Source organism: Macaca mulatta, chromosome 8 (genome assembly GCF_049350105.2).
Source record: "Macaca mulatta isolate MMU2019108-1 chromosome 8, T2T-MMU8v2.0, whole genome shotgun sequence".
Classification (NCBI taxonomy): Eukaryota; Metazoa; Chordata; class Mammalia; order Primates; family Cercopithecidae; genus Macaca; species Macaca mulatta.
Window position 1 is genome coordinate 77286650 of NC_133413.1, and position 23277 is coordinate 77309926.

General features: G+C 37.2%; 2 protein-coding genes across 3 annotated transcripts in view; both read right to left on the bottom strand.

Moving 5' to 3' along the window:
* The window catches only part of MYBL1 (MYB proto-oncogene like 1), a 48890-nt gene extending 27220 nt beyond the window's left edge, over positions 1 to 21670 (bottom strand). For both annotated transcript variants that reach the window (XM_015145481.3, XM_001095486.5), the window contains exons 1-8: positions 21162 to 21670; positions 10494 to 10599; positions 9779 to 9850; positions 6891 to 6983; positions 5137 to 5357; positions 3387 to 3561; positions 918 to 992; positions 232 to 336 (exon numbers count right to left, since the gene is read on the bottom strand). In XM_015145481.3, coding sequence (XP_015000967.3) covers positions 232 to 336; positions 918 to 992; positions 3387 to 3561; positions 5137 to 5357; positions 6891 to 6983; positions 9779 to 9850; positions 10494 to 10599; positions 21162 to 21181 — 867 coding nt within the window. In that variant the 5' untranslated portion in view covers positions 21182 to 21670. The remainder of the gene's footprint in view (positions 1 to 231; positions 337 to 917; positions 993 to 3386; positions 3562 to 5136; positions 5358 to 6890; positions 6984 to 9778; positions 9851 to 10493; positions 10600 to 21161) is intronic.
* On the bottom strand, positions 21395 to 22472 carry LOC144330579 (uncharacterized). The gene is made up of 2 exons (XM_077942776.1): positions 22425 to 22472; positions 21395 to 22009 (listed from the first exon to the last, which is right to left on the bottom strand). Exons 1-2 carry the CDS (start codon positions 22470 to 22472, stop codon positions 21395 to 21397), a joined length of 663 nt encoding a protein of 220 aa, XP_077798902.1.
* Between the last annotated feature and the right edge of the window lie 805 nt (positions 22473 to 23277).

Here is a 23277-nt window from a genome sequence, read left to right on the forward strand (position 1 = left end):
GTGATTACACCACTGCATTTCTGCCTGGGTGACAGAGCAAGATCCTGTCTCAAAAAGAAAAAGAAAAAATCAGGCAACCTGAAAGTTGCAAATGAAAAAAATAACAAAACCATTTTTACTCCATATTAAAATCTGCAGTCATACTGAGTATGCTTTCTAGCTGATAAAAATGACAAAAAGCATATATGAAAGATTCTAACAATACAAATAACACTTAAGCTTATTTCTTACTGATGGAATTCGCTTTCTTCTAACTTCATTCTCAGCTGACATAAGCAGCAACTCAAGTTCCTTTATTTTCTTTTCCTTATCAGGATCTTCATCAATGAAGGGTTGCTAAAATAAGTTAAATAAAAGAGAAAACAGGCTACTTATATAATTGCTTTATTATTAGTGTTCTCATGTTTATTTTCTTCTATGCAACATGAAATATATTTTTTCTAATAAAGCTTAATGCTACTAAATACTAAATATTCATTATTACAATCCCTCTGGTATCTAAAGAGCTGCTGGTAAATATTTTCAACTTAACAGATTTGGGAAAATTTTAATGCCTTAAAAAAATGTTGCATCATCTATATCAGCTGAAATGTATGTTTGGAATATTTTAGATTTTTAAATCTTAATACATACATTCTATACAATTTAGCAAAAATATGTCCATTCACAACTTGAATGCTTTACCTTGAAAGAATGAAAGGACTACCATACTGGTATTGTTAATCATCTTATACTTGTACGGTTTATATTTCTTAAACCCCACTTACACACTTTCTTCTTTAAGGTTAGAGTACTCCAAGTAGGACAGATCGTATTATTTTTATACTAGTTTAATAAATGAGGAAATAGATACTATTAGGCTTTTTAAAATGTGACTGAACACATTTCCTTTGGTTTTTGTTGTAAATAAAAGTTACCTGAATAAAGGCAGAAGTAGGCTGAACATGTTCTATACAATTGCCTTCAGGTGACACATACTGATACCCAGGTATCTAAAAAGTAATTAATGCATTTTATCACACATATAATGATATATAAATGTTTAAAATCTAAAGCAAATGACAAAAACTTTTGAAATAGTATCAACATAAAAAACTTAGAAAGGACCTGTATTAATTTTGAAATTTTATACCTATAATACTTTCTTATCTATTAAATAATAACTACAGCTCCAATCCTAGAACCTATGGATTAAAAGTTATAACACTTAGAAAAGACTTTTTTCCCCAGATGAAATATGAGAATTACTTAGCCTAGATTTATCAGCCAGTTTATTAAATCTGACATTCCCCATATATATTTAAACGTCTACTATTAGAAGGGTTGCTCTATCTCCTAGAGAAAACAAAGTAATTGTGTTCCTATGTGTCCATATGAATGAAGCACTGACAAGGACAGAGACTGAAGCAAGTTTTCAATGTTCATATCTCCTACTTTTATCACCACTCCATGCGAAAGGCTTCTCCTATTACTTGTCTTAGAAAAACAATCAGAATCACTCATATACTTTTAATAGATATACTTATGATAGGCTACGTATCATTCTGCTTCTTTCCTAAAACATCTGTAATAAGAATTTTCAAGATACATATAAATTTAGTAAGCAGTAGTGGGAAGACATATGAGAGAAGGTGTTTTTAAAAGCCTTAAAATTGGGGCTGGGTGCAGTGGCCCAACCCTGTAATTCCAGCACTTTGGGAGGCTGAGGGAGTATGGTTGCTTGAGCCCAGGAATCCAAGACCAGCCTGGGCAACATGGCAAGACCCTGTCTTTACAAAAAATTAAAAAATTAGCTGGGTGTCGTGGAACATGCCTATAGTCCCAGCTACTCAGGAGGCTGAAGCAGGAGGATCACATGAGCTCAGGTGGTTGAGGCTGCAGTGAGCTGTGTGCGTACCACTGCACTCCAGCATGGCAACAGAAAGAGACTCTGTCTCAAAAAAAAAAAAAAAAAGGCTTAAAATTTAAAAATATAAATATGAAATTGTCTGCTTTCCATAATGATCTACCTAAATCACTATATAATGCAGAACTATTATGTATAACTTCTAACATAGAACTTAACGTTTAGAATATTCGATTAGTACCACTTATTGCTCAGCTTGCTAACTCCAACAAATTAAAAACTTATCTTTCCCAAACTTTTCATGAAAATCTGTGACAGTATTTTAAACCCATCTATTTTTTTTATCAAGTCACACATATAATAAAATTATCTTATTAGTTTAAATTAATTGAATAATGAATATATCTAAATTAAAAAGGAAACAATTCTTGTAGTACAAGAAATATCCTCATCTTTCCAACATATTTAGATTAAGACTGTTAAATACTCTGTTGGCCCCATGTATTATCTTTCTACAAGTTAAAAAAATAAATTTAAATGATAACCTTTCTAAGACAGAAGCAGAATGTTTCAGTTTATACTGCTGAAATCTAGACTCTAAAGAAAAATGTAAAGAAACATAATAAAAACCTTAAAGTATTGAGTCTCAGCAGATATACTGTCTTTACTTGTTTTCCTATTGTTAATGAAAATGTCATTACTCTAAGTGGTTCTTTTAAAATGATGCTTAAAAAACTTAAATGTCCACAAAATGTCAAAAATCAAATCTCAGGCATAAAAAGCACAGATTTTTAATATCTCGCCCAATTTTATCTTTTGGTAGACAACCACTAAGTCCTGACTTAATCTTTACAATTTATGTGACAAGAACCAAGAATTGCGCATTGTGAAAAATGGCATAACAGGTAGACAAGGAAGTGTAAAACAAATCCCATGAAGACTCCTACACTAATTTCTTCCAAGTAGAAAAATGCACTGTAAGGGACAACATAGAGCTTGCCCCATTTTGAGCTCATGTAATATCTACTTTAATGAATCATCTAAACAAAGACTAAAATTACCCAAGTGATTAGTTATTAGGGGGAAAAGCAAAGCTGAATGTCAGCAAAGGCCAATTAATTACCACACCCCCCAAAACAATTACTTAAGTTATTTTTTGCTACTTTCTCCTTTAAGCCATTTTATATTTGCTACCTCTTAGAGATAAGCAATACTATAATTACACCAAAATTTTTTAAATGGAAAGTACAGTAGAATGTTAAAGCACAGATGACCATTAGCTTTGAATCATAAATGAAGATTCAAAGAATTAGAGTATTAGGAAATGTATATAGTTTCTTAATGTAAAAATTACATATAAAAGGAAACATTTTAATAAATCTGTTCTCAAAATACTTATAAATCAAAGTTACACATTTTTTTCAATTTCTCTATTTACCCCTTAATATGCATTGTACTTGTCCTATTAAGAAACAAAACACCTTCTCATATGGCAACTTAAGAAATTTTTAAAAATAATAAAGGTATTAAAAGTATGTGCCTGAACAGGTATGTAAAACTGATTCTGGGTTTGCATATGATCCATAGCTGCACAAGGTTTGTGTTGAAGTTTAGATGAAGATCGTTCTGATTTTATTCCATCTTGTAAATAGCCCTCCTGTTCCACTTTTCTTCGCATAGTAGAATTCCAATGATTTTTGATAGAATTATCAGTCCTAAGAAAGGAAAGGTACAATTTAAAAAGAAAAAAGGATTCCACAGATTTCAACACTGTGTAACTTGTACAAAGTGCTTAAAACAAATTTTTACACTGATGAAATTAGATACTTTTTTCTTAATTTTTCTTTTGGAGTTTCTACTCAGGAATATAGGTGCTTTTTTTAAATTCAAGAGATAAACTGTATGTGTATATGTCAGGCATAGTTCTAAGCACCAGAAATATTGTAGTGAATAAGGCAAAGTAGGTCACTGCTCTCATGGAGCTTACACTCTCCTTGGAAGTGTGGAAGTGGGAAGGAAGGAGGAATAGAAAAACAAATAAATAAATAAATAATCAGTACAATGCAAATAAAGTAGGACAAGAAAAGTGGGTAACAGAGTAATTTTGGTTTGGTTAGAACAAATCAGCCATACAAGAACAGAAAAAAAAAAAAAAAGAGCATTCCAGATAAAGAGTATAGCAAGAGCCAAGGTCTTAAGCCAGGTACAAACATGATCATGAAAAGCAAATCACAAACTAAAGAATGCCGGTATTCTTTTTCACTTCTTAGAACAAAATATTTATGGTAAGAAAGAATTAATTGGCTCCTTCTTATCTAAGGTTCCCTTTATAAAAATGTAAATCTTCAACCTATAGCTACTTATAGTGCAAATTTCATCCCTCATAAAATATACACATATAAAGCAGGTTTTCAGTAAATGTTAAGGCACTAAGCTAGGTTCTACGGAAAGTAGGAAGATGTACAAGAGATTAAAAGTATCTAACCTGGTTTAATAACTTGAATAAAAAATTTAACACTATGCCTTAATATCTTATCTATAAAACAAAGATAGCAATGTTTGCTCTGTATACTTTCCAAGTCTATAAAAATTAAGAATACATGTAAAAGCACGTAATGCTATAACGTACTATACAGATAGAGACTACAGCAACAAAAGACAAATGCATGCCTTCTAAGTTATGAATTTTCACAAGGTTGTTGATCTGCTGTACTAAACACTACTAGAAAACATATGAATCAGTACAATGTAGAGTATACTTAGCACATCACTGCCTCTGAGGAAAATTTTGTATTTTAGCCACATGGATATATATACTAATTCCATGGTTTGGATCATACCATAATTAATTAAGATTGAATTTTCCCCAACACACTTCCATAGCAGTTTACTGCAGCTAGCATATTATTCCCTGGTCCTACACATAGAATGCAATATGAAAGAAATCTTAGATTTAGATTCTGTTCCAACAAAGTTTATACAAAGGGGGTCTCACTTGATTGGCACTGATATGTCAACATGATTTTAGGAGTGTATTAAAGGTTTATATAATCTAAAATCTATCATTTTATTGTACAAATTATTGCCATAAAATAATTCATTAAAAAAGCAATCATACCCTTTACCACAGAATTTAGTACAAATGGTCCCAAAAGGTTGCTTATGTAATATAGTCTACATTTTAATTATAAATTTTAAAAAGTCATAGACGACTTGCAAATGTATTTAATAGTAAGGTAATAAAGGTCATGTTTAAGTACAGAAAAATATATATACATTTATATAAGCACCTTCCTGGAAGTAGTTTAGCAATTTCTGCCCAACGATTTCCCAATCGCTTATGTGCTTCATAGATGATCCTGTCCTCCTCTTCTGTCCAGGAAGATTTCTTTACCTCAGGATTCAGATGATTATGCCATCTTTCTCTACACTGCTTGCCTATTCTTCCTTTTAAATGTTTTGCAATTAAAGACCATCTTTTTGGTCCATATTTCTGAACTAATTCAATAACCTAGGAAACAGAAAAACAAAGTTTAAAAAAGCATTACCTTGAAAGAATTTTAAAACATAATTCAAGAATACCATTTTAAATAAATGCATTAAATCCAAGCCACAACTACAATTTGTAAAAAAAAAAAAAAAAAAAAATTACTAATAAATACCTCTTTAGCATTTGCCAGCTTCAAAAATTGATTCCAAATGCATCTAAAAATCCAAGGGGCTAATTAAAGACACTTGAAATTAAATTGCTCTCATACACTATTAACTTGAAATAACTGTAAACATGTTGAAACTTGTGCATTTTCTACTCTTACATCTATTTAAAAAAAAAAAAAAAAAAAAAAGCTTCAGCACAAAGCCAAAAACAAAACAAAAAAACAATTTGGAAGCAGAAAGATTCTACCAAGTTATTGGGGCTGTCATTTCTTCCTTTCTCAAACTGAAAGGACACAGATTACATATTCTTTTTTCCACATTTTACAGTTGTTTTTATTTCACCTAAAATTGCAAGAATAGTTATTCCAGCCCACTTTACCTCACTGCCCTATGTCAAATATCACCTCATAAACATTTTATATTGGTAGACTAACTTTAATATATGTTGATATTTTCACTGTATGTATATCTATTTACTATCTTTAAAAAATAAAATTTAAGGCTTTGGTAAATGTATTTTTAAACAAGATCACACATTTTAAAACTTATGAGTAGCCATCAAGTAAATCAGAGCAGTCTAGGTGAAGTAACTTTAAAGTTTGTTCTGGCTGGGCATGATGGCTCAGCCTCTAATCCCAGCATTTTGAGTGGCCGAAATGGGCAGATTGCTTGAGCCCAGAAGTTCAAGACCAGTCTGGAAAACATAGCGAGATTCCATCTCTATTTATTTAAAAAAATTTTTAAAATAAGAATAACAAATAAGTTTGTTTTGAGCAGGAGTAAGGATGCTCTAATGCCTCAACTGCATTAGCAACTTTTATGACTTAAAAGGCATTAACTAAAGAACAATTCCTAGTGGAGTGCAGAAAAGCTTCTATTCATCTCCGACTTTATAGCACAAACAATGACCTTGGTTTTTAAATTACAAAACCTTTGGAAACATGATGCTCTGACATCTATCTAATCCACGGCTCATTATAGGTCAAGAGAAAAAGTTAAGAATGACTTCTGTGCATATCAAGTTATTAGATGTAAAAATAAAATGAAAATCTGTTTTAAAATGTTAATTAGATTTTTGACAAAAAACTGTACCGTAACAGTTATGAAATAGAGCTCAAAACAAGGTAAGTAACCTTACAGCAAGTATTTTTCCTTCTGCAAACCAAACTCTCAGAAAGAAAGGGCTGTATGTTATACTTGGTTTGACTCAATTTTTTAAAAACCCAACAACATTTCAAGACACTTAACATTCAATTCTCATGCAAGTAGCCGCCAGAGAACAAAATCAAAGTGACTTAAACATATATTTCATATGTCAAAACAACACATTAGGAAGAAAAAAACTAGTCTACCTATATAGTGAATATAAAGAGTATGAACACATTACCCTCTGATCTTCTTCCTTAGTCCAAGGACCCTTTATCAATTCAGGATTTAAAACTTTCTGCCATCGATGCTGGCACTGAAAATCAGAGCGATTCTGAAAAAATTTAGATGATTTTGTTATTAAACAACTGTCTTCCAGAAAGCAAGTCAGCCCAAATTTATGTCTCACATTCTTAGAACAAAGACTTCAAGAATAGTGTATTCAACAGCATTCTTTAAACATGTAACATTTATGTTACATGTCTGTGTCCCAATTTTTTTTTTTTTTTTTGAGAGGGAGTCTCACTCTGTCGCCCAGGCTGGAGTGCAGTGGCGCAATCTCAGCTCACTGCAAGCTCCGCCTCCCGGGTTCATGCCATTCTCAGCCTCCCGTGTAGCTGGGACTACAGGCGCCTGCCACCATGCTCGGCTAATTTTTTGTAGTTTTAGGAAAGACAGGTTTTCACTGTTAGCCAGGATGGGCTTGATCTCCTGACCTCGTGATCCACCCGCCTCGGCCTCCCAAAGTGCTGGGATTACAGGCGTGAGCCACGGCGCCCAACCTATGTTTTTTCTTAATTACAGTAGTCAACAGGGCTTAGACTACAAATAAAAAACAATTTATTTAAAACTAAAGTGTGTATCTTTACACTACACCTTATAATACAGCAAACAGCAAAGATAAAACACAGATAACCGCCATAAAGAAATGGATTTAGAGCTGAGGAATAAAAAGCAGTGGACAGAAAACTATACAAAGCTGACATAAGAACTCAAATAGGGCCAGGCACGGTGGCTCATGCCTATAATCCCAGCACTTTGGGAGGCCGAGGCGGGTGGATCACCTGAGGTCTGGAGTTCAAGACCAGCCTGACCAACATGGAGAAACCCTGTCTCTACTAAAAATACAAAATTAGCCGGGTGTCGTGGTGCATGCCTGTCATCCCAGCTACTCAGGAGGCTGAGGCAGGAGAATCGCTTGAGCCTGGGAGGCGGAGGTTGCGGTGAGCCAAGATTGCACCATTGCATTCCAACCTGGGCAACAAGAGCGAAACTCCCGTCTCAAAAAAAAAAAAAAAAAAGAAAAAGAACTCAAATAGCCTATCAGTCTGGATTCACGTAGTTCAGCGGTACCTAACCATACAGTTTTAAAAAAATGTAAAGGCTTTACTATACTACTTCATGGGATCAAAAGGATGTTATAAATTATGACTCCAAGTTATTAAGAAAACATTACATAGTCTATATAGAAGATGCATGTTACATTTCAATTAAATTGGTTAAGTGTTCATACTTAAAAAGAAAATGAATTCACCAGAATAAGAAAACCTATGCAGTATCTGGGTAGAAACATCTCAAACTCCAAAAATTATAAATGAAGCCTTATTTTAGTCAGTTCAGAACCTGGTAACTCCTATATATTACAAGGATAATGACACCGACACCTAACACTTTATTAGTGATTCACAGTTTACAAAATTGTTAGTTCATAAGATTACAGATAATCTAGAAACATATAAAGGGACAGATACAAATGTTTTGTCTACCAATGGCTCTTTTGCCCAATGCACTTAAAATTATTTTTATTCAAACTCAGCTTCATTTATGGCTTCTGTACACCAATGCTGATCCATTTTAAGGCTGATACTTTCTTCAAAATAATCAGGTTGCTCCTGTATGTCCTTGTAGCATTTCTGTTAATGCTAATGTAAATAACTTTTCTAACCTAGCTTCCATTTATTGAACACCTGGTAAAAATTAAGAATTGTGCCAAACATCCTATATGTTATTTCTAGTTCTATACAACCATACTACAGAAACGAGTATGATTACCTAGATATTATAGATAAGGAAGGTGACAATCAAAGAGGCTAAGTAATTTTTCTACGCTCATAGAGCTGACATTTGAACACAATTCAAACTGACTCCAAAATTGATGCTCTTTCACATTACTTGATCTCAATTTCTGGGTTATGTTGAAAGGCATATGACAATATAGAAAAAACATAGTTAACATGGTTTATGAAACCCAAAGTAGTCAATATTTAAATTCAAATACGTATATTTTCCCTCACTACTCAAAGTGTATTGAGGATACAAATAAGAGTATATGTGAGGGCTGGGCACAGTGGCTCACACCTGTAATCCCAGCACTTTGGGAGGCCGAGGCGGGCAGATCACCTGAGGTTGGGAGTTTGAGACCAGCCTGACCAACATGGAGAAACCCCATCTCTACTAAAAAAAAAAAAAATACAAACAAAATTAGACGGGCGTGGTGGTGCATGCCTATAATCCCAGCTACTCGGGAGGCTGAGGCAGGAGAATCGCTTGAACCTGGGAGGCGGAGACTGCAGTGAGCCGAGATCATGCCATTGCTCTCCAGACTGGGCAACAAGAGCGAAACTCCGTCTCAAAAAAAAAAAAAGAGTATATGTGAAAATACTTCATAAATTATAAAGCTATATAATGAACAGCAGGTGAATAGTAAGTAATATGGTAAACAATAGGCATAATAGTTTTTAAAATCAACATTTTAAAAGGTAAGCCTCAGATGATAAGCTTTTTTAAATAGGGCTTTTCTGGATTTTTTGGTTAGCTATCAAATATCTCTATATATTTCTCACAGAATGTTTTAATGTGTATTAGCAAATATTTATAAGGTCCCACATAAATTTATTACCATTTTTGTTTTAAGTTAATAATCTTTTTAGGCCCCTGGATAAACACATTACTAAAAGACCAGACTTTCTAAGCCATTAGCAACCAACTATAGGCAGACCAAACAAACAGGGATGTTTTTAGGAAGGAAACCTAAAATTAAAATACGTGGACACATTTTTGAAAAATAGCAAATTTAACCCAATGCCTTAAACCAGCCATGTTAGAAATATAATTTAATATTTCACTTACTTGAAGATGACTAGCAATTAGAGTCCAATCATCAGTTCCATGTTGTTCAACCAACTTCTTTAATTTATCGTCCTATTAAAACAGTACGAAAATTAAAAAGCTTTCCCCCATCCTTTTCCTCTACCCCTAAATATAGGTAACTCTCCAGTTATATTAAGGAGCATCTGGTAACCATAGAATAACTAAAGCTATCCACTATAATACAAATTCCTCCATTTATTATACTGTTTCTGTAAGTCCCAATGTCATCTATTATTCATGTCTCTGGTTGAAGAAAAAGAATGTACAGTTAATTGATGCATACTTTTTCTCATATTTTGTTTTTAAATCTTTCATAACAACAGTAGGTTTTTTTTTGTTTTTGAGATGGAGTCTCGCTCTGTCACCCAGGCTGGAGTGCAGTGGTGTAATCTCAGCTCACTGCAACCCTCTGCCTCCCAGGTTCAAGCAATCCTCCTGCCTCAGCCTCCCAAGTAGGATTAGGATTACAGACACATGCCACCACACCAGGCTAATTTTTGTATTTTTAGTAGAGACAGGGTTTCATCACGTTGGCCAGGCTGGTCTTGAACTCCTGACCTCAAGTGATCCGCCCATCTCGGCCTCCCAAAGTGCTGGGATTACAGGCGTGAGCCACCACACCTGGCTGTATAACTATAGTAATATTAATCCATAAATACATGTAAGAAACTAGTAAACTTTGTCAGATAATAACCTCATCCCTTGTCCATTTTACTCTGTTCCAGAGCTTCTTCAGTCCTTTTTGTTGTGGTACTTCATAGTCATGATCGGCATACTGAAGGTCATCATCCTCATCCTCACTACAAAAAAAAAAACACAATTTGTGAAATCAAGAATTTTATTTAAATTTGTAAATTCAATCATTGAACCTGTGTGTGCAGGTATGACTGAAGAAATCATACAGACTACAAGATGCATTCACAATGAGACTATTCAAAGTATAAAAAATTAAGAGTCAGACAATGGGGTGGGGTGTGGTACTTTTTTTTTTTTTTTTTTTTGAGACAGAGTCTTGCTCTGTCGCTCAGGCTGGAGTGCAGTGGCACTATGTTGGCTCACTGAGAGCTCCACCTCACGGGTTCACGCCATTCTCCTGCCTCAGCCTCTGGAGTAGCTGGGACTACAGGTGCCCGCCGCTACACCCGGCTAATTTTTTGTTTTTTTAGTAGAGACAGGGTTTCACCGTGTTAACCAGGATGGTCTCAATCTCCTGACCTCGTGATCCACCCACCTCGGCCTCCCAAAGTTTTGAGATTACAGGCGTGAACCACCGCGCCCGGCCTGGAGCTATACTTCATACTGACACCAAACACATGGGGTTGGATATGCCACTATGGGAAAAATCAAAATCTTGTATGTCATGTTAAGGAATTCGACCTTTACTCTTCATTTGACCTTTATTCTAAAGAGTTAAAGAACTTAAACACAGCAAAAGACAAAAGACAAATATCTTGTGTTTTAGAAAAATCAATGACAAGTGTGTGGTGAAATTGAAAAAGAAAAACCAATTAGTAATCTTCACAACAACCCAAGCAAGAAATTATTGGGGCCTGACAAATGGTAATGGAATATAAACCACAGCCAATTAAAAGACACAATAGAAGTGATCCAATTAACAATACCAACAACAAAAAATTTTTAACATCTAAAAATAATTTTAACATACAAGCTAAAGGTACAGTAAGTGACAAGACACTATTGTGAGACACAGAAGTCTTGAACAAATGGAAAAACATTCTGACTTTTTTTTTTTCAGAGAGCGTCTCAGCTTGCACTGTCGCCCAGGCTGGAGCGCAGTGGCTCAATCACAGCTCACTGTAGCCTCGAACTCCCAGGCTCAGGCAATCCTCATGCACCATCATGCCCAGCTAATTCTTTCTATTTTTTGTAGAGATAGGGTTTTGCCATGTTGCTCCACCCCCAAGGCTGGTCTTGAACTCCTAAGCTCAAGTGATCCTCCTGCCTCAGCCTCCCAAATCCCACGCTTGGGATTACAGGCATGCATCACCATGCCCAGCCTTCTGACCACATTCTTGGATAAGAAAACAATATTATAGATATGTCCATTCTCTAATTTAGGGAGATGTCCATTCTCCCTAATTCATAAATTTAAATAAAATGAATAAAAATACCAATAGATGGCCGGGCGCGGTGGCTCAAGCCTGTAATCCCAGCACTTTGGGAGGCCGAGACGGGCGGATCACGAGGTCAGGAGATCGAGACCATCCTGGCTAACACGATGAAACCCCGTCTCTACTAAAAAATACAAAAAACTAGCCGGGCGCGGTGGCGGGCACCTGTAGTCCCAGCTACTCGGGAGGCTGAGGCAGGAGAATGGCGTAAACCCGGGAGGCGGAGCTTGCAGTGAGCTGAGATCCGGCCACTGCACTCCAGCCTGGGCAACAGAGCGAGACTCCGTCTCAAAAAAAAAAAAAAAAAAAAAAAAATACCAATAGATTTTGGGAGAGAATCAGACAAGCTGAATCTACAATTCATATGAAAAAAATCAAGAAGAATAGAGAGAAAAGTTTTAAAAAATAATAATCAGAGAATTACCACTACCCAATATCAAAACACACTGTAAAGAAATAAAACAGAATGGTACTACCACACGAACAAACACATAGATAAATGGAACAGAACAGAACATTCAGGAAAGAAAAAAGACCCACATGGAATTTGGTAAATTATAACAGTAATATTTCAAATCAGTGGAGTAAAGGTAGACTTTTCAATAAATGGTGTTAAGACACTGGGTAGCCATTTTTTTAAATTAAGATGGGCCGGGCTTGGACACCTGTAATCCCAGCACTTTGGGAGGCTAAGACGAGCAGATCATTTGAGGTCAGGAGTTCGAGACCAGCCTGACCAACATGGCAAAACCCTGTCTCTACTAAAATTGCAAAAATTAGCTGGGTGTGGTGGTACATGCCTGTAATCCCAGCTACCTGGGAGGCTGAAGCAGGAGAATTGCTTGCACCCAGTGAGCCAAGACTGCACCACTGCACTCCAGCCTAGGCAACAGAGTGAACCTCCGTTTCAAAAAAAAAAAGATAGTGTCCTACTTTACAATAAAATAAATGAGTGAAGCAATTATTTACATTTTTTAAATGAAACCATAATAGTACTATAAAAATAGAAAAAAAAAGTCTACTTTTCATATCCTTGATCAGAAGAGAGGTAAATGTGACAAAAATCTGGAAGTCATAAAATAGATCAACCAAGGTAATGACAGTGGGAATTGAAAGAAATATATGACAGTGAGAGATATTTAAAAAGCAGAGAAGAAAGGATTTTGCAACTGACAGATGAGGGACACGGAAGGAGGAATTAAGGATGACTCCAAAGTTTCTGGCTTTGAAAACATAAGTAGAGCTATTTACTATGGAAAATGAGAGAAGAAGAAACAGAACTTTGGGAGGGAGAAGAAAATGGGGAGAGTATGTATAGTTGGGGACTGTTTTCAAGGTACTTGAAAAATACACAGGTGGATATCTGGAACAGCACTTCCCAACAGAGATATAATACAAGTCACATATGTAATTTTCTAGTAGCCACATTTTTTTAAAAAAGAGAAATAAGTGAAATGTACTTCAATAGTCAGTATTCTTTAGCTTAATATATTAAAAATATAATCATTTCAACATGTAATCAATATAAAAAAGTATAAATGAAACATTTTACATATTTTTTTCTTACTAAAGTAGAAATCTGGTGTGTATTTTGTAGTTAGAGTTCATTACAATTCAGACTAGCCACCGTTCAAGAGCTCAATAGCCACATGTGACTAGTGGCTATCCTATGAGGCAGAGCAGACCTAGAAGGCAAATGAGCACGTGGACCTGCTCAAATACAAGGTCTAGGGTAGAGATGCAGTTTCGGCCAGCATACAAAGAATAGTTGAGGGCACAGGATGACCCAAGGAAAATTAATAAAGTAAGGAAGGGGCCAAAGTCAGAATCTGAGTTTTTGATGGAGTAAAAAAAGAAAAAGCAATTTTAAAGAATAAACCCCCATAAAAAAGGGCAAGCCTTAATGATAAACTGAATTAGAAGGCCAGGCGCTCTGGCTCACACCTATAATCCCAGCACTTTGGGAGGCTGAGGCAGGCAGATCACCTGAGGTCAGGAGTTCAAGACCAGCCTGGCCAACACGGTGAAACCCCATCTCTACTAAAAATACAAAAATTAGCTGGGCATGATGGTGGGTGCCTATAATCCCAGCTACTTGGGAGGTTGAGGCGGGAGAATCACTTGAACCTGGGAGGTAGAGGTTACAGTGAGCCGAGATCACATCATTGCACTCCAGCCCGGGTGACAGAGCGAGACTCCCTCTCTATAAATAAATAAATAAATAAATAAATAAATAAATAAACTGAATTAGAGGATTCTGAGTAGGCTGTGGACTGAACAAAGTCATGGCATCTGAAAATAACACAGTCTAACACTTACTTAAAACTCTCTAAGTACCAGACATTGTGGTAGTCTATGAAATTTTTCTCTTAATGCCTCACAACTGGAAGAGGGGAATATTATCATTATTCCTATTTCACAGAATAGGAAACTTTGACTTAGAAATGTAACCTCTTGCCCACAGTCACTACTTAACCACTATACTACAACATACTGGAAAAATAGGGGGAAAGTGCTAGGAAGCTGGAAAATACTAAAGACAACCTCAAGTTCATTTTGGAATCAGAACAAGGTTCTGGTTCTAACTTAATGACTCACTCTGTAACCGTGAACACATTAACCTCTCAGGGATTTAGTTTACTTGTTTGTAAAATGATAGTAATACCACCTACTTTATAGTGCTGCTTTAAGGATAAAATTAAATGAGAAAACATATATAACACCTCACACAGCACATGGCACAGAAAGGTGCCTCAATATTAGTATTACGTGCATAGGCTGATCACCTAATAGTATTCAAAATTATTTTTGCCTTACTAGATTCAACTCTTTCTCAAAAATTCATTCTGATTTCAAACAGCAAAAGTCTGAAGATTTGTTTAACCTTACTCTAACATAGTTAAGCGCATGCAAGTAGTTTCTAGTATCTATGTAAGTTAGTAATTTTAATCTTACAAAATTGAAAAATGAAGGTCCAGATTTAATATATACTGTCTATAGATCCTTTGCAGGAACGTCTAACTTCCATTGACTTGTCAATTCCATTGGAACAAAATTCTTCATATTTGACCAAGCAAAACACCAAGATTCTTCCATTCCCCTATGATCTGCTTCTACAGTTCAATGCACTTCAGTAGTCCAATGTTCTCTCTCCCTGAAGCCATTGTCTATTTGTAACAATAATCCACCAGTCATCCTTTCATACATGGCTGTTTTGTTTTGTTTCTTTTTTGAGATGGAGTCTTGCTCTGTCGCCCAGGCTGGAGGGCAGTGGCACAATCTCGGCTCACTGCCACCTCCACCTCCCCAGTTTAAGCAATTCTCCTTCCTCAGCCTCCCAAGAGAAGGAATTACAGGTGCCTGCCATCATGCTTGGTTAATTTTTGTATTTTTTTAGTAGAGACCGGGTTTCACCCTGTTGGCCAGGCTGGTCTCAAATTCCTGACCTCAGGTGATCAGCCAACCTTGGCCTCCCAAACTGTTGGGATTACAGGTGTGAGCCACCACGCCCGGCCCACATATGGTTGTTTTATTAAACTATGTTAAAAAAAAAAACAAAAAAAAAAACCAAAAAAACACCTCTACAGGCTTGATTAAATACCTGATACGTGCAGCCATTTTCAGCTATCAGAAATATCACCTGATTGGCCAAGATTAAATTGTTAAATTCAACATCTTCAGGGTCCAATGACTTCATAAATTTCTAAGAAAGCTACTGAATCAGATAAAACACCATACTGTAGCTTTCTGTCCTATTTGTGTGTACTAAGAGCACCTACCTTTCTTCTTTTTAATGTTTATCACATTTGCCAACCTCCACATCCAAAAAGTAAGCTCATGAGTTCAGACCATGTCTATCACGTTCACCTCTCAGGACTAAGCACAGTACCTGCCACTCAAATATTTGTAAAACTAATGAACAATCTTCCCTAACCTTCCAACTCCACCAAGTGCTCTATATTCCAAAATTATCTCACTCCTTTCCAACCCAACCAAAACTTCCACTTTCTTCAATACATGTGATCTCAAAGTGGATCTAAGAAAGAAAATGTTTTAACAAATGAAAATACCTCTAGGAAGAGGCAAAAGGCATTCTCATTTGTTAAAAGAATTTCAAAACCCTAAAAAACACCTCCAAGTGGTAGAATTTTAAGAAGCAGAACCTGCTGAAACATTTTTAAATATTCAATACCAGAAAAGGTCCTTTGAAGGTTATCTACCGTACTGTTTAACCTTTCTTAGAAATGCCACCAGCAACATTACCACTTCCTGATACCCCAAATAGCCCTCAGGCATGCTTTCCACAGGGTCTCTTTCTTTTCCTCCCTCTCTTCAGATCCCCAAAGTTTCCATAACAGCATATTTGAGACTGCTTTAAAATACAAGTTATTTCTAAGTCAAAATATTTTTTACCTTGGGAATTTGCCCATATAAATCTTGAGTATTCACAAAACTATCTACGTCACATTTAATCTATACGAAACCCACTTTAAGATTCTTACAAAATATTTTAAGGATATGAGTCCAAAAACATTATTTTGGTCAAAAACACGAGTTTCCAAAGAGTAATTTTCCTAAAAACTTTTTCATTTTAACTGTAAAATTTTGCCCCTTACTTTTTACCCACTTTATTGTGAGAAATTTCTATTTCTACATGAGGTTTCATTCTCTGTTTCGCATTTCAGCATGGTCATCAGTTTCAGACACTGAGTTATACAGCCCATTCAATGTTCAGTAAGCTGGGCTTTTTGAATGGGTGTCAGGGAGCAAGTAGAATTCTTAGAATTATTTACCACTGGGACTTTCCTAGAGTCCACCTCCTTCTTAGTTATGGCATCGAGTTATTTCTACATATATGTAAGTGAGTATTGAAAAGACAATGTTAACTTCCAAATACATATAACCAAAAAAAAGATCCTAGATATGTATCAACATCACTAGCTACAAAGAAAGATGCCTGAGAATGCCTATAATTTGCAAAGAAAACAGGGAAAGGATAAAACCCCACAAATCACTGCACCAATATCCCACTTTCACCATTTAACAATGAAAAAGTCCCATCACTGAAAAATGATTAGACATCATCAAAATGGATCTGTTCTGTCTACTTTTATATAATCTTTTGACATTTCTGTATTATAGCAATCAATGCTGATAATATGTAATAATTTAATAAAACTGGCTTCCTACTATGTAGTTAAATAAACCATTTCTAGCCTAGTGTAATTATCTAGAAGATAGCAAAATAAAGTGACATTATTTCTCTAGTCACAAAGCAATAATAGATTAATTCGGTCTTTGACTCTCCAACCCAGGACTTGGTTTCCAGAATGATTCTGCTAGTTTTCTTAAGTCAAAGAAAATATTTATTTGATAAATGTCTAATACATAACCAAACTACTATATTCAAATGGAAACAGTTTCAAAGATTATGAAGTAAAGGGATTAGGGTGATTATGAAACAGTCAAAGGAAGCACACAAAAGAATTTATAACTCATTAGGCCAGGAAAATAGTTAAGAGTAACTTAACATTGGGGTGCAAGCTAACAGGACATGATAGTCATGACTTTGTGAAATAATACCCACTTGATGAAATAATTCACATGTGATGTTAAGATAAAACGTTTAGAAGTTCAATTTTAGAGGATAACAATTATATCACTTAAACCAGTAAATGAGGTATTCCAAGGAGGAAACTGAAATTTTAAAAAATTTTTTATTCTAAACGAAAGAGAAATACCGGTTCTATAAAATTTGCTCTAGTAAAATTGCATCAAGTTGATAATATTTTAAATCACAAATTAACTCAAGTCCGAAATCTTTATCACAGACAAAAAAAATATATCTTTATTATACAATCTTGAGGACAAGTCCAATCATATTCAAGATATGAAAATTTACCAGGTTGATTTAATAAAGTGAAATTAGGCCACCCAGTGGTTAATATGATGTACTGCATACATGAATATTTTATTTCCAAATCTGAACTGTGCAAGCCAGCATTATTATAGTAAGACAAATTTGACTTTACATAACCTTTGATCATTATTAATAGCAATACTAAAGAGAGTTCTACCTAGTAATTCCATAAACAAAAACAATGTGAGAAATTTTCTATTTCATTAGTATGTATATGCTTTTAAATGAGAAAAGATTACAAAATGTCTTCAAATATATATATTAAAGCTAGAAACTACCTTACAGACCATAAAATCCAAACTCCATACATTAACCAGATGAAAAACCGAGGCAGAGTTTACCAGCTTCCCCAAACAGTATTGCCAGTTAATGACAAAACCGATTAAAAGATCAGTTCTCATATTTCAGTATAATTTCATCCCCACCCGTTTTGCTGGAAACAACACAGTAAAATTGGTTCCTACACACACACATCTACATAACATTGAAAAAACATCTTCTATTTCAAGAGCTGGCTTTTATCTTTTCAGGTTAGTATAGTCATAGGCCGTCCCAAGCGTAAATACTTTAATCTGTTACTAGTAAGCAGGTTTCTAAATGACTTTTTTAAAGTTTACTTTAAAGGGTAAAACTGATTTTCGAATCCAAAATTAATTATGTATATATAAATATGCTTAAAAGTCAAATATATATTAATAACAGATATATTAATGTTAGTATTGCCTGTAAATTGTCATTGCAATTCCCAGTGGGACGTAAAATTATTTAAAGTCACAATACAAATGAGTCTTCCTTTATGTAAATCTAGAGGAGAGATACTACAGCTATCTTAAAGGTCAAAACAGCTAACGTCCTGCAGTTGTTTCACACTTGAGGTAACACTTAGTTTTCTACTTTTAGGTTTTCTTTTTTCTTTTTTTTTTTCAGATCACATAGGAAACGTATATTACAGGATTTATGCCTATGCTCTTAGGCAAAACTTTTATATAGCAAAGTATAGTTTTCACTTGACCGCTTAAATGGTTGTATACTGGAGATCTCAAATTACAACCTGAAGTAACTTTTATTTCTTTTCCCTTTCAGCTATAAATTGAGTTCAAATATATTAAGATACTTAGCTAAAAGGCAAGAGAGATTTTTCCCAATGACTACATTATTTTTGCTTCAAAACAATTCACATGCTATCTTCTTTTGTTTTTGGTTGAAGCACAAAAGCAGAGCATCTACTATCGTCTAAGATATGTAAATCATATTTACGTATGCAAGAAATGTAATTTAGAGTATGAAACACATTCAAGTATGAAGACTTAAGAGATACATCATTCAGAGATGATAATTTCTCCCACATCCTCTATCTGTATACTCCCAGGGACAGTGTAGCTTCACCCCACCACATTTAATTACTCAAGATTTGACTCTTTAAATCACTCTATCATGTTTAAATTAACTTACACAACTGGCAAGGGATAAATGTCAAAAGTACAATATTTAGATTTCAAGCTCACAGTATTCTCAATAAAACAACTTACATAGGCAAACTAACATTAAGTTATTTCTCCTTTGTCTATTATTATGAAACATACACTTCATACATATGAAATTGACAGAAAACCCTTTGGGGAGGGGAAGGTTCTGACATTTAAACATTCATGTCTAGTCATAATTTTAATTTAACTAAATGCTGATGACAGAATTAGCCAAGAAACTGTTTCAAATAAGATTAACAGCAATACTGATAAGTAGATATCACACATTAATAAACTTGTTATTGAGTTAACATATTCAATTGTCATCTTATTTTTACATTTTTTTAAATTTAAAAATTCAAAAAGCCTAAACCAGTACTTCAGCAATCATAATTACAAGAGGTTTAAATATCTATCTTTTCTGAAGATTGATGTTAATTGGGTCCTTGAAGTTCTAGAGGGGTGGTTCTTTCCTGAGTGATTTTGTCCCCCAAAATATATCTGGCAATGTCTGGAGACATTTTAACTGTCATGACTGAGGGAAGTGGAGTGTTCCTATCTCTACTGGGTAGAAGCCAGGGATGCTGCTAAACATCTCCCCATTACAAGAATTATCTGGCCCAAGATGTCAATAGTGCAAAGGTTGAAAACAGTTTTAGAGGGGTCTGTGTATACATTTATATCATCTCAAGGGTTTGTCCTATAACTTAGTACAAAACTAGTAAGTTTACCGGGACTTAAGGATTTCTGCAGAAGCATCCTGCACACAGCAGATATTTAACAGACAAAGCAAAAAACAATTATGTATAGTTACTGCCAATTTTTAGCAGAACTCTGCAGTGAATGACCCCCATTACTAAATTTCAACTTAGGAAACACATCTCTAGTTAAGATTTTGGGGCTGTGGATCTAGATAAAAAAAAATTTGGAAATTCTGCCAAACATCTTTTCAGGTTTATCTGATAATGCTGAAAATCAGAAGACACCCTATATTTTTGTTATCTAAGCAATTACTCCACATAATTTATGAGTAGCTGCTGTAATGGCATGTAAACAAAAAGTAGACACATAAATTCATCCTAGCACATTTCCAGGCAAAGGTGGAAAAAAGTGCTTTACCTCTGTGCAACACTTAGGTACGGTCAGAGTCAAACACAGACACTCAAAATATTAAGTGAATCAAACACATTGTTTTATTTTAAGATCAAGCTACTAGCTGTTACTACTAGTTGTTACTATGTGACATGGTCCCAATAGAGGATATTAAAATATACATATATACATAAAGCTGAGAATATGGGTATGGAAATTACAGAAAACATCGAAAAGGTTCGCTCAGCTATTCCCCAGAGGATTTTCCACAACGTTTCAAGATAGCTAGGTTGGCAGAGGGGTGGCTGCCCAGGTTCACCGCGGAGTTCCTATTTTGACTGTACTGTCATTCAGAAAAGAGTCGCCCGAACACCATTTTCAAGTCCTCCTGGCAGGACACAGCCAGTTTTCTCTGCGTAGCGAACTCCCTAAAAGCGCTCGACTTACCTGGCAAGAAACCTGCCCCGAAGAAGTGGCAGCGTGAGGTCAGGAGCCTGGACACGCACTGTGAGGAGAGCCACGGAGAAACCTGGGCATCTCGTACGTCCCGCGCCTCAAACACCCTGGTCCCCAACTCTCCACACGTCGCGGCTGCGCTCCGGCCATCGAGGCCAAGCGGCCGCGGGCACGCGGGAATAAAAACCTCTGCCCTCGCCGGGGAGGGCCTTATGGCGGGAGGGGGCAGTGGGATAGGAAAGAGAATCTAAGTCGAGACGGCGCCGACAGGCCTGAGCGAAAGGGGTGCCACCCACCTGCGCGACCTCTTCGCCATCCTTCAAGTACCGCATAGGAGCGGGCTGGGCGGGGACGCGGGTCAGCCTCCTCCAGCCTCCGGCGAATGCTCCTTCTCCCTGATTCTCCAGCAGCTTCCCTCGCTCCCTCTGGAGACTGCCGAGTGCGGAACGCACGTCCTCGACAGGGTAGGACGGAGGGACAGCGGGGGCGGACCGCGACCCGCCCCCGACCCCGGCCCGCAGTGCCGCTCTTAGCCCCGGCCCGGCCCTGCCAGGGATGCCCCCAACATGTCAGGAGGCGCGATCCCGCCCTCCGCCGGCTTCTCCCGCCGCTTGTCAGCCTCCCCGCCCCGGTCCCAGACCGGCTCCGCCACAGGCGCCGACCCTCCCCTCTCCCCGCAGCTAGCAGTTCTGCAGGGCTCGCAGTCTCCTGCAGGGTTTTGTCCGCACCGCCGAATCTCGCGCCCAGCCTCCCTCAAGAGCCGCCGTTTGAATCTGCGCACGCGGCCCTGAACCCCATTGGCTGTGGGGACCGCACGCGGAGCAGCGGGGGCGGGGCGGGGAGAGCGCGCGCGGCTGAGGGCGGGGCTGGGGAGCTGGAAGCTGGGACTGGAACTCGCGGGAGTCGGGGAACGAGCCCGGAGCCAGGGGGTGGGGCAGCGGGTGGGGCCGCGGGTGGGGCATGCGGGCCGAGCTGTCACAGGACCCGGAACGCGCCGAGAGGCGCACCGCGCGGGGCCTGCTGGGAGAGCAAGTTCCTGCGCTAGCCGAGGAGCGGGTCCGGAAGCGGCGCTGGAGCGGGTCCGGAAGCGGGCGGTGGAGTCATCCAGCTGCCCCAAACTTCTTAGGGTGAGAGGACTGAGTTTCTAGCGAGGTGGGTGGTCCCGCGGCCCAGTGTGGGAACGTCTCCGCAGCCTCGCCTCGGCCACAGCTCCTCGCTCCTTAGGTGTCTTCCGTCTCACTAGTTAGGAGGCGCGATTTTCAGACTTGAGACAAACCTAACCATAAATTTGCGCTGCCGTTATTTTTTAAGCAAAAATGTGAGCTATTTTTACCCAGACATCATAGCCACGAGAGTGACGGAGACTGGCAGGAAACCAAATATCACCTGTTTTCCTCAAAAAGCAGCTGAAGCGTGACAAGTGAAAAAAGTTCCTAGCGGGAGACGTGCTTGGAACGGGAGATAATCCGTGTCTACCGCTGGTCCTCAAGGTGCTTAATTTTGTGTCCGCTCTACGGGAAATAACGTGCGCGGCGGAGAAGCCCGGACTGGAGAATAACCCGTGAAGACGACAGTGGACTGAGCGTTTCGTCCAGATGAATAAGCATGGTAGTTAAGTGTAGAAGACGACCTTCTTTCCTCTGGAGAGACCGGGGAGGGGGGAACCACCGGAGGAGTTTCTAGCGGTTGCAGCTACTTGAGGTTCCAGTCTAATAACTACGAACTGTTCATTTCAAGTAGCATTAAAGTAGATTTGCTACAGTGACAATTAGACTTGGCTAAGGAAAATTTGCAAGGCAGCATGGTCTACTGCATAGAGCACTGAGCCGCATGTTAACACTGTAACAAACACTTGCTATTTTGAAATTTTACACTTCATCTTTTGCAAATCAGATGCAGGTGCGGAGTGAATTAAGCGGAGCTGAATTAAGAGAAGCTTGCATGCACTACTGTCAAAACCTAAACACACTGGCTCTGGTTTTTTTTTTGTTTTTTTTTTTAACAGTTCCTTTTTTCAAGGTATGGATTCTGGGAAAGTAAGGGAAGGTAAAACAGCATTTCTTTTTCTCTCTCTCCTTTATTATTTATTTATTTAGAGACTAGGTCTTGCTCTGTCCCCCATGCTGGAGTGTAGCAGCACAGTCATAGCTTACAGTAGCCTCGAACAGCGATCCTCTTGCCTCAGCCTCCAAAGTAGCTGGGATCACAGGCGCGTGCCACAAAACCTGGCCAAGAGTTTCTTCCAGATCATTGCTTACTGGGTTGCTGGTTCAGTAAAAATAAAAAATAAATAAAAATTTAGAAATGAGTTTCCAAATTTCATTATGTTCCTAATGTCATTTGGAATCACTGTTGGACTGTTTTCTTATTTGCCCCTGGGTCATACATTAATGCACTTACTTATATCTAACA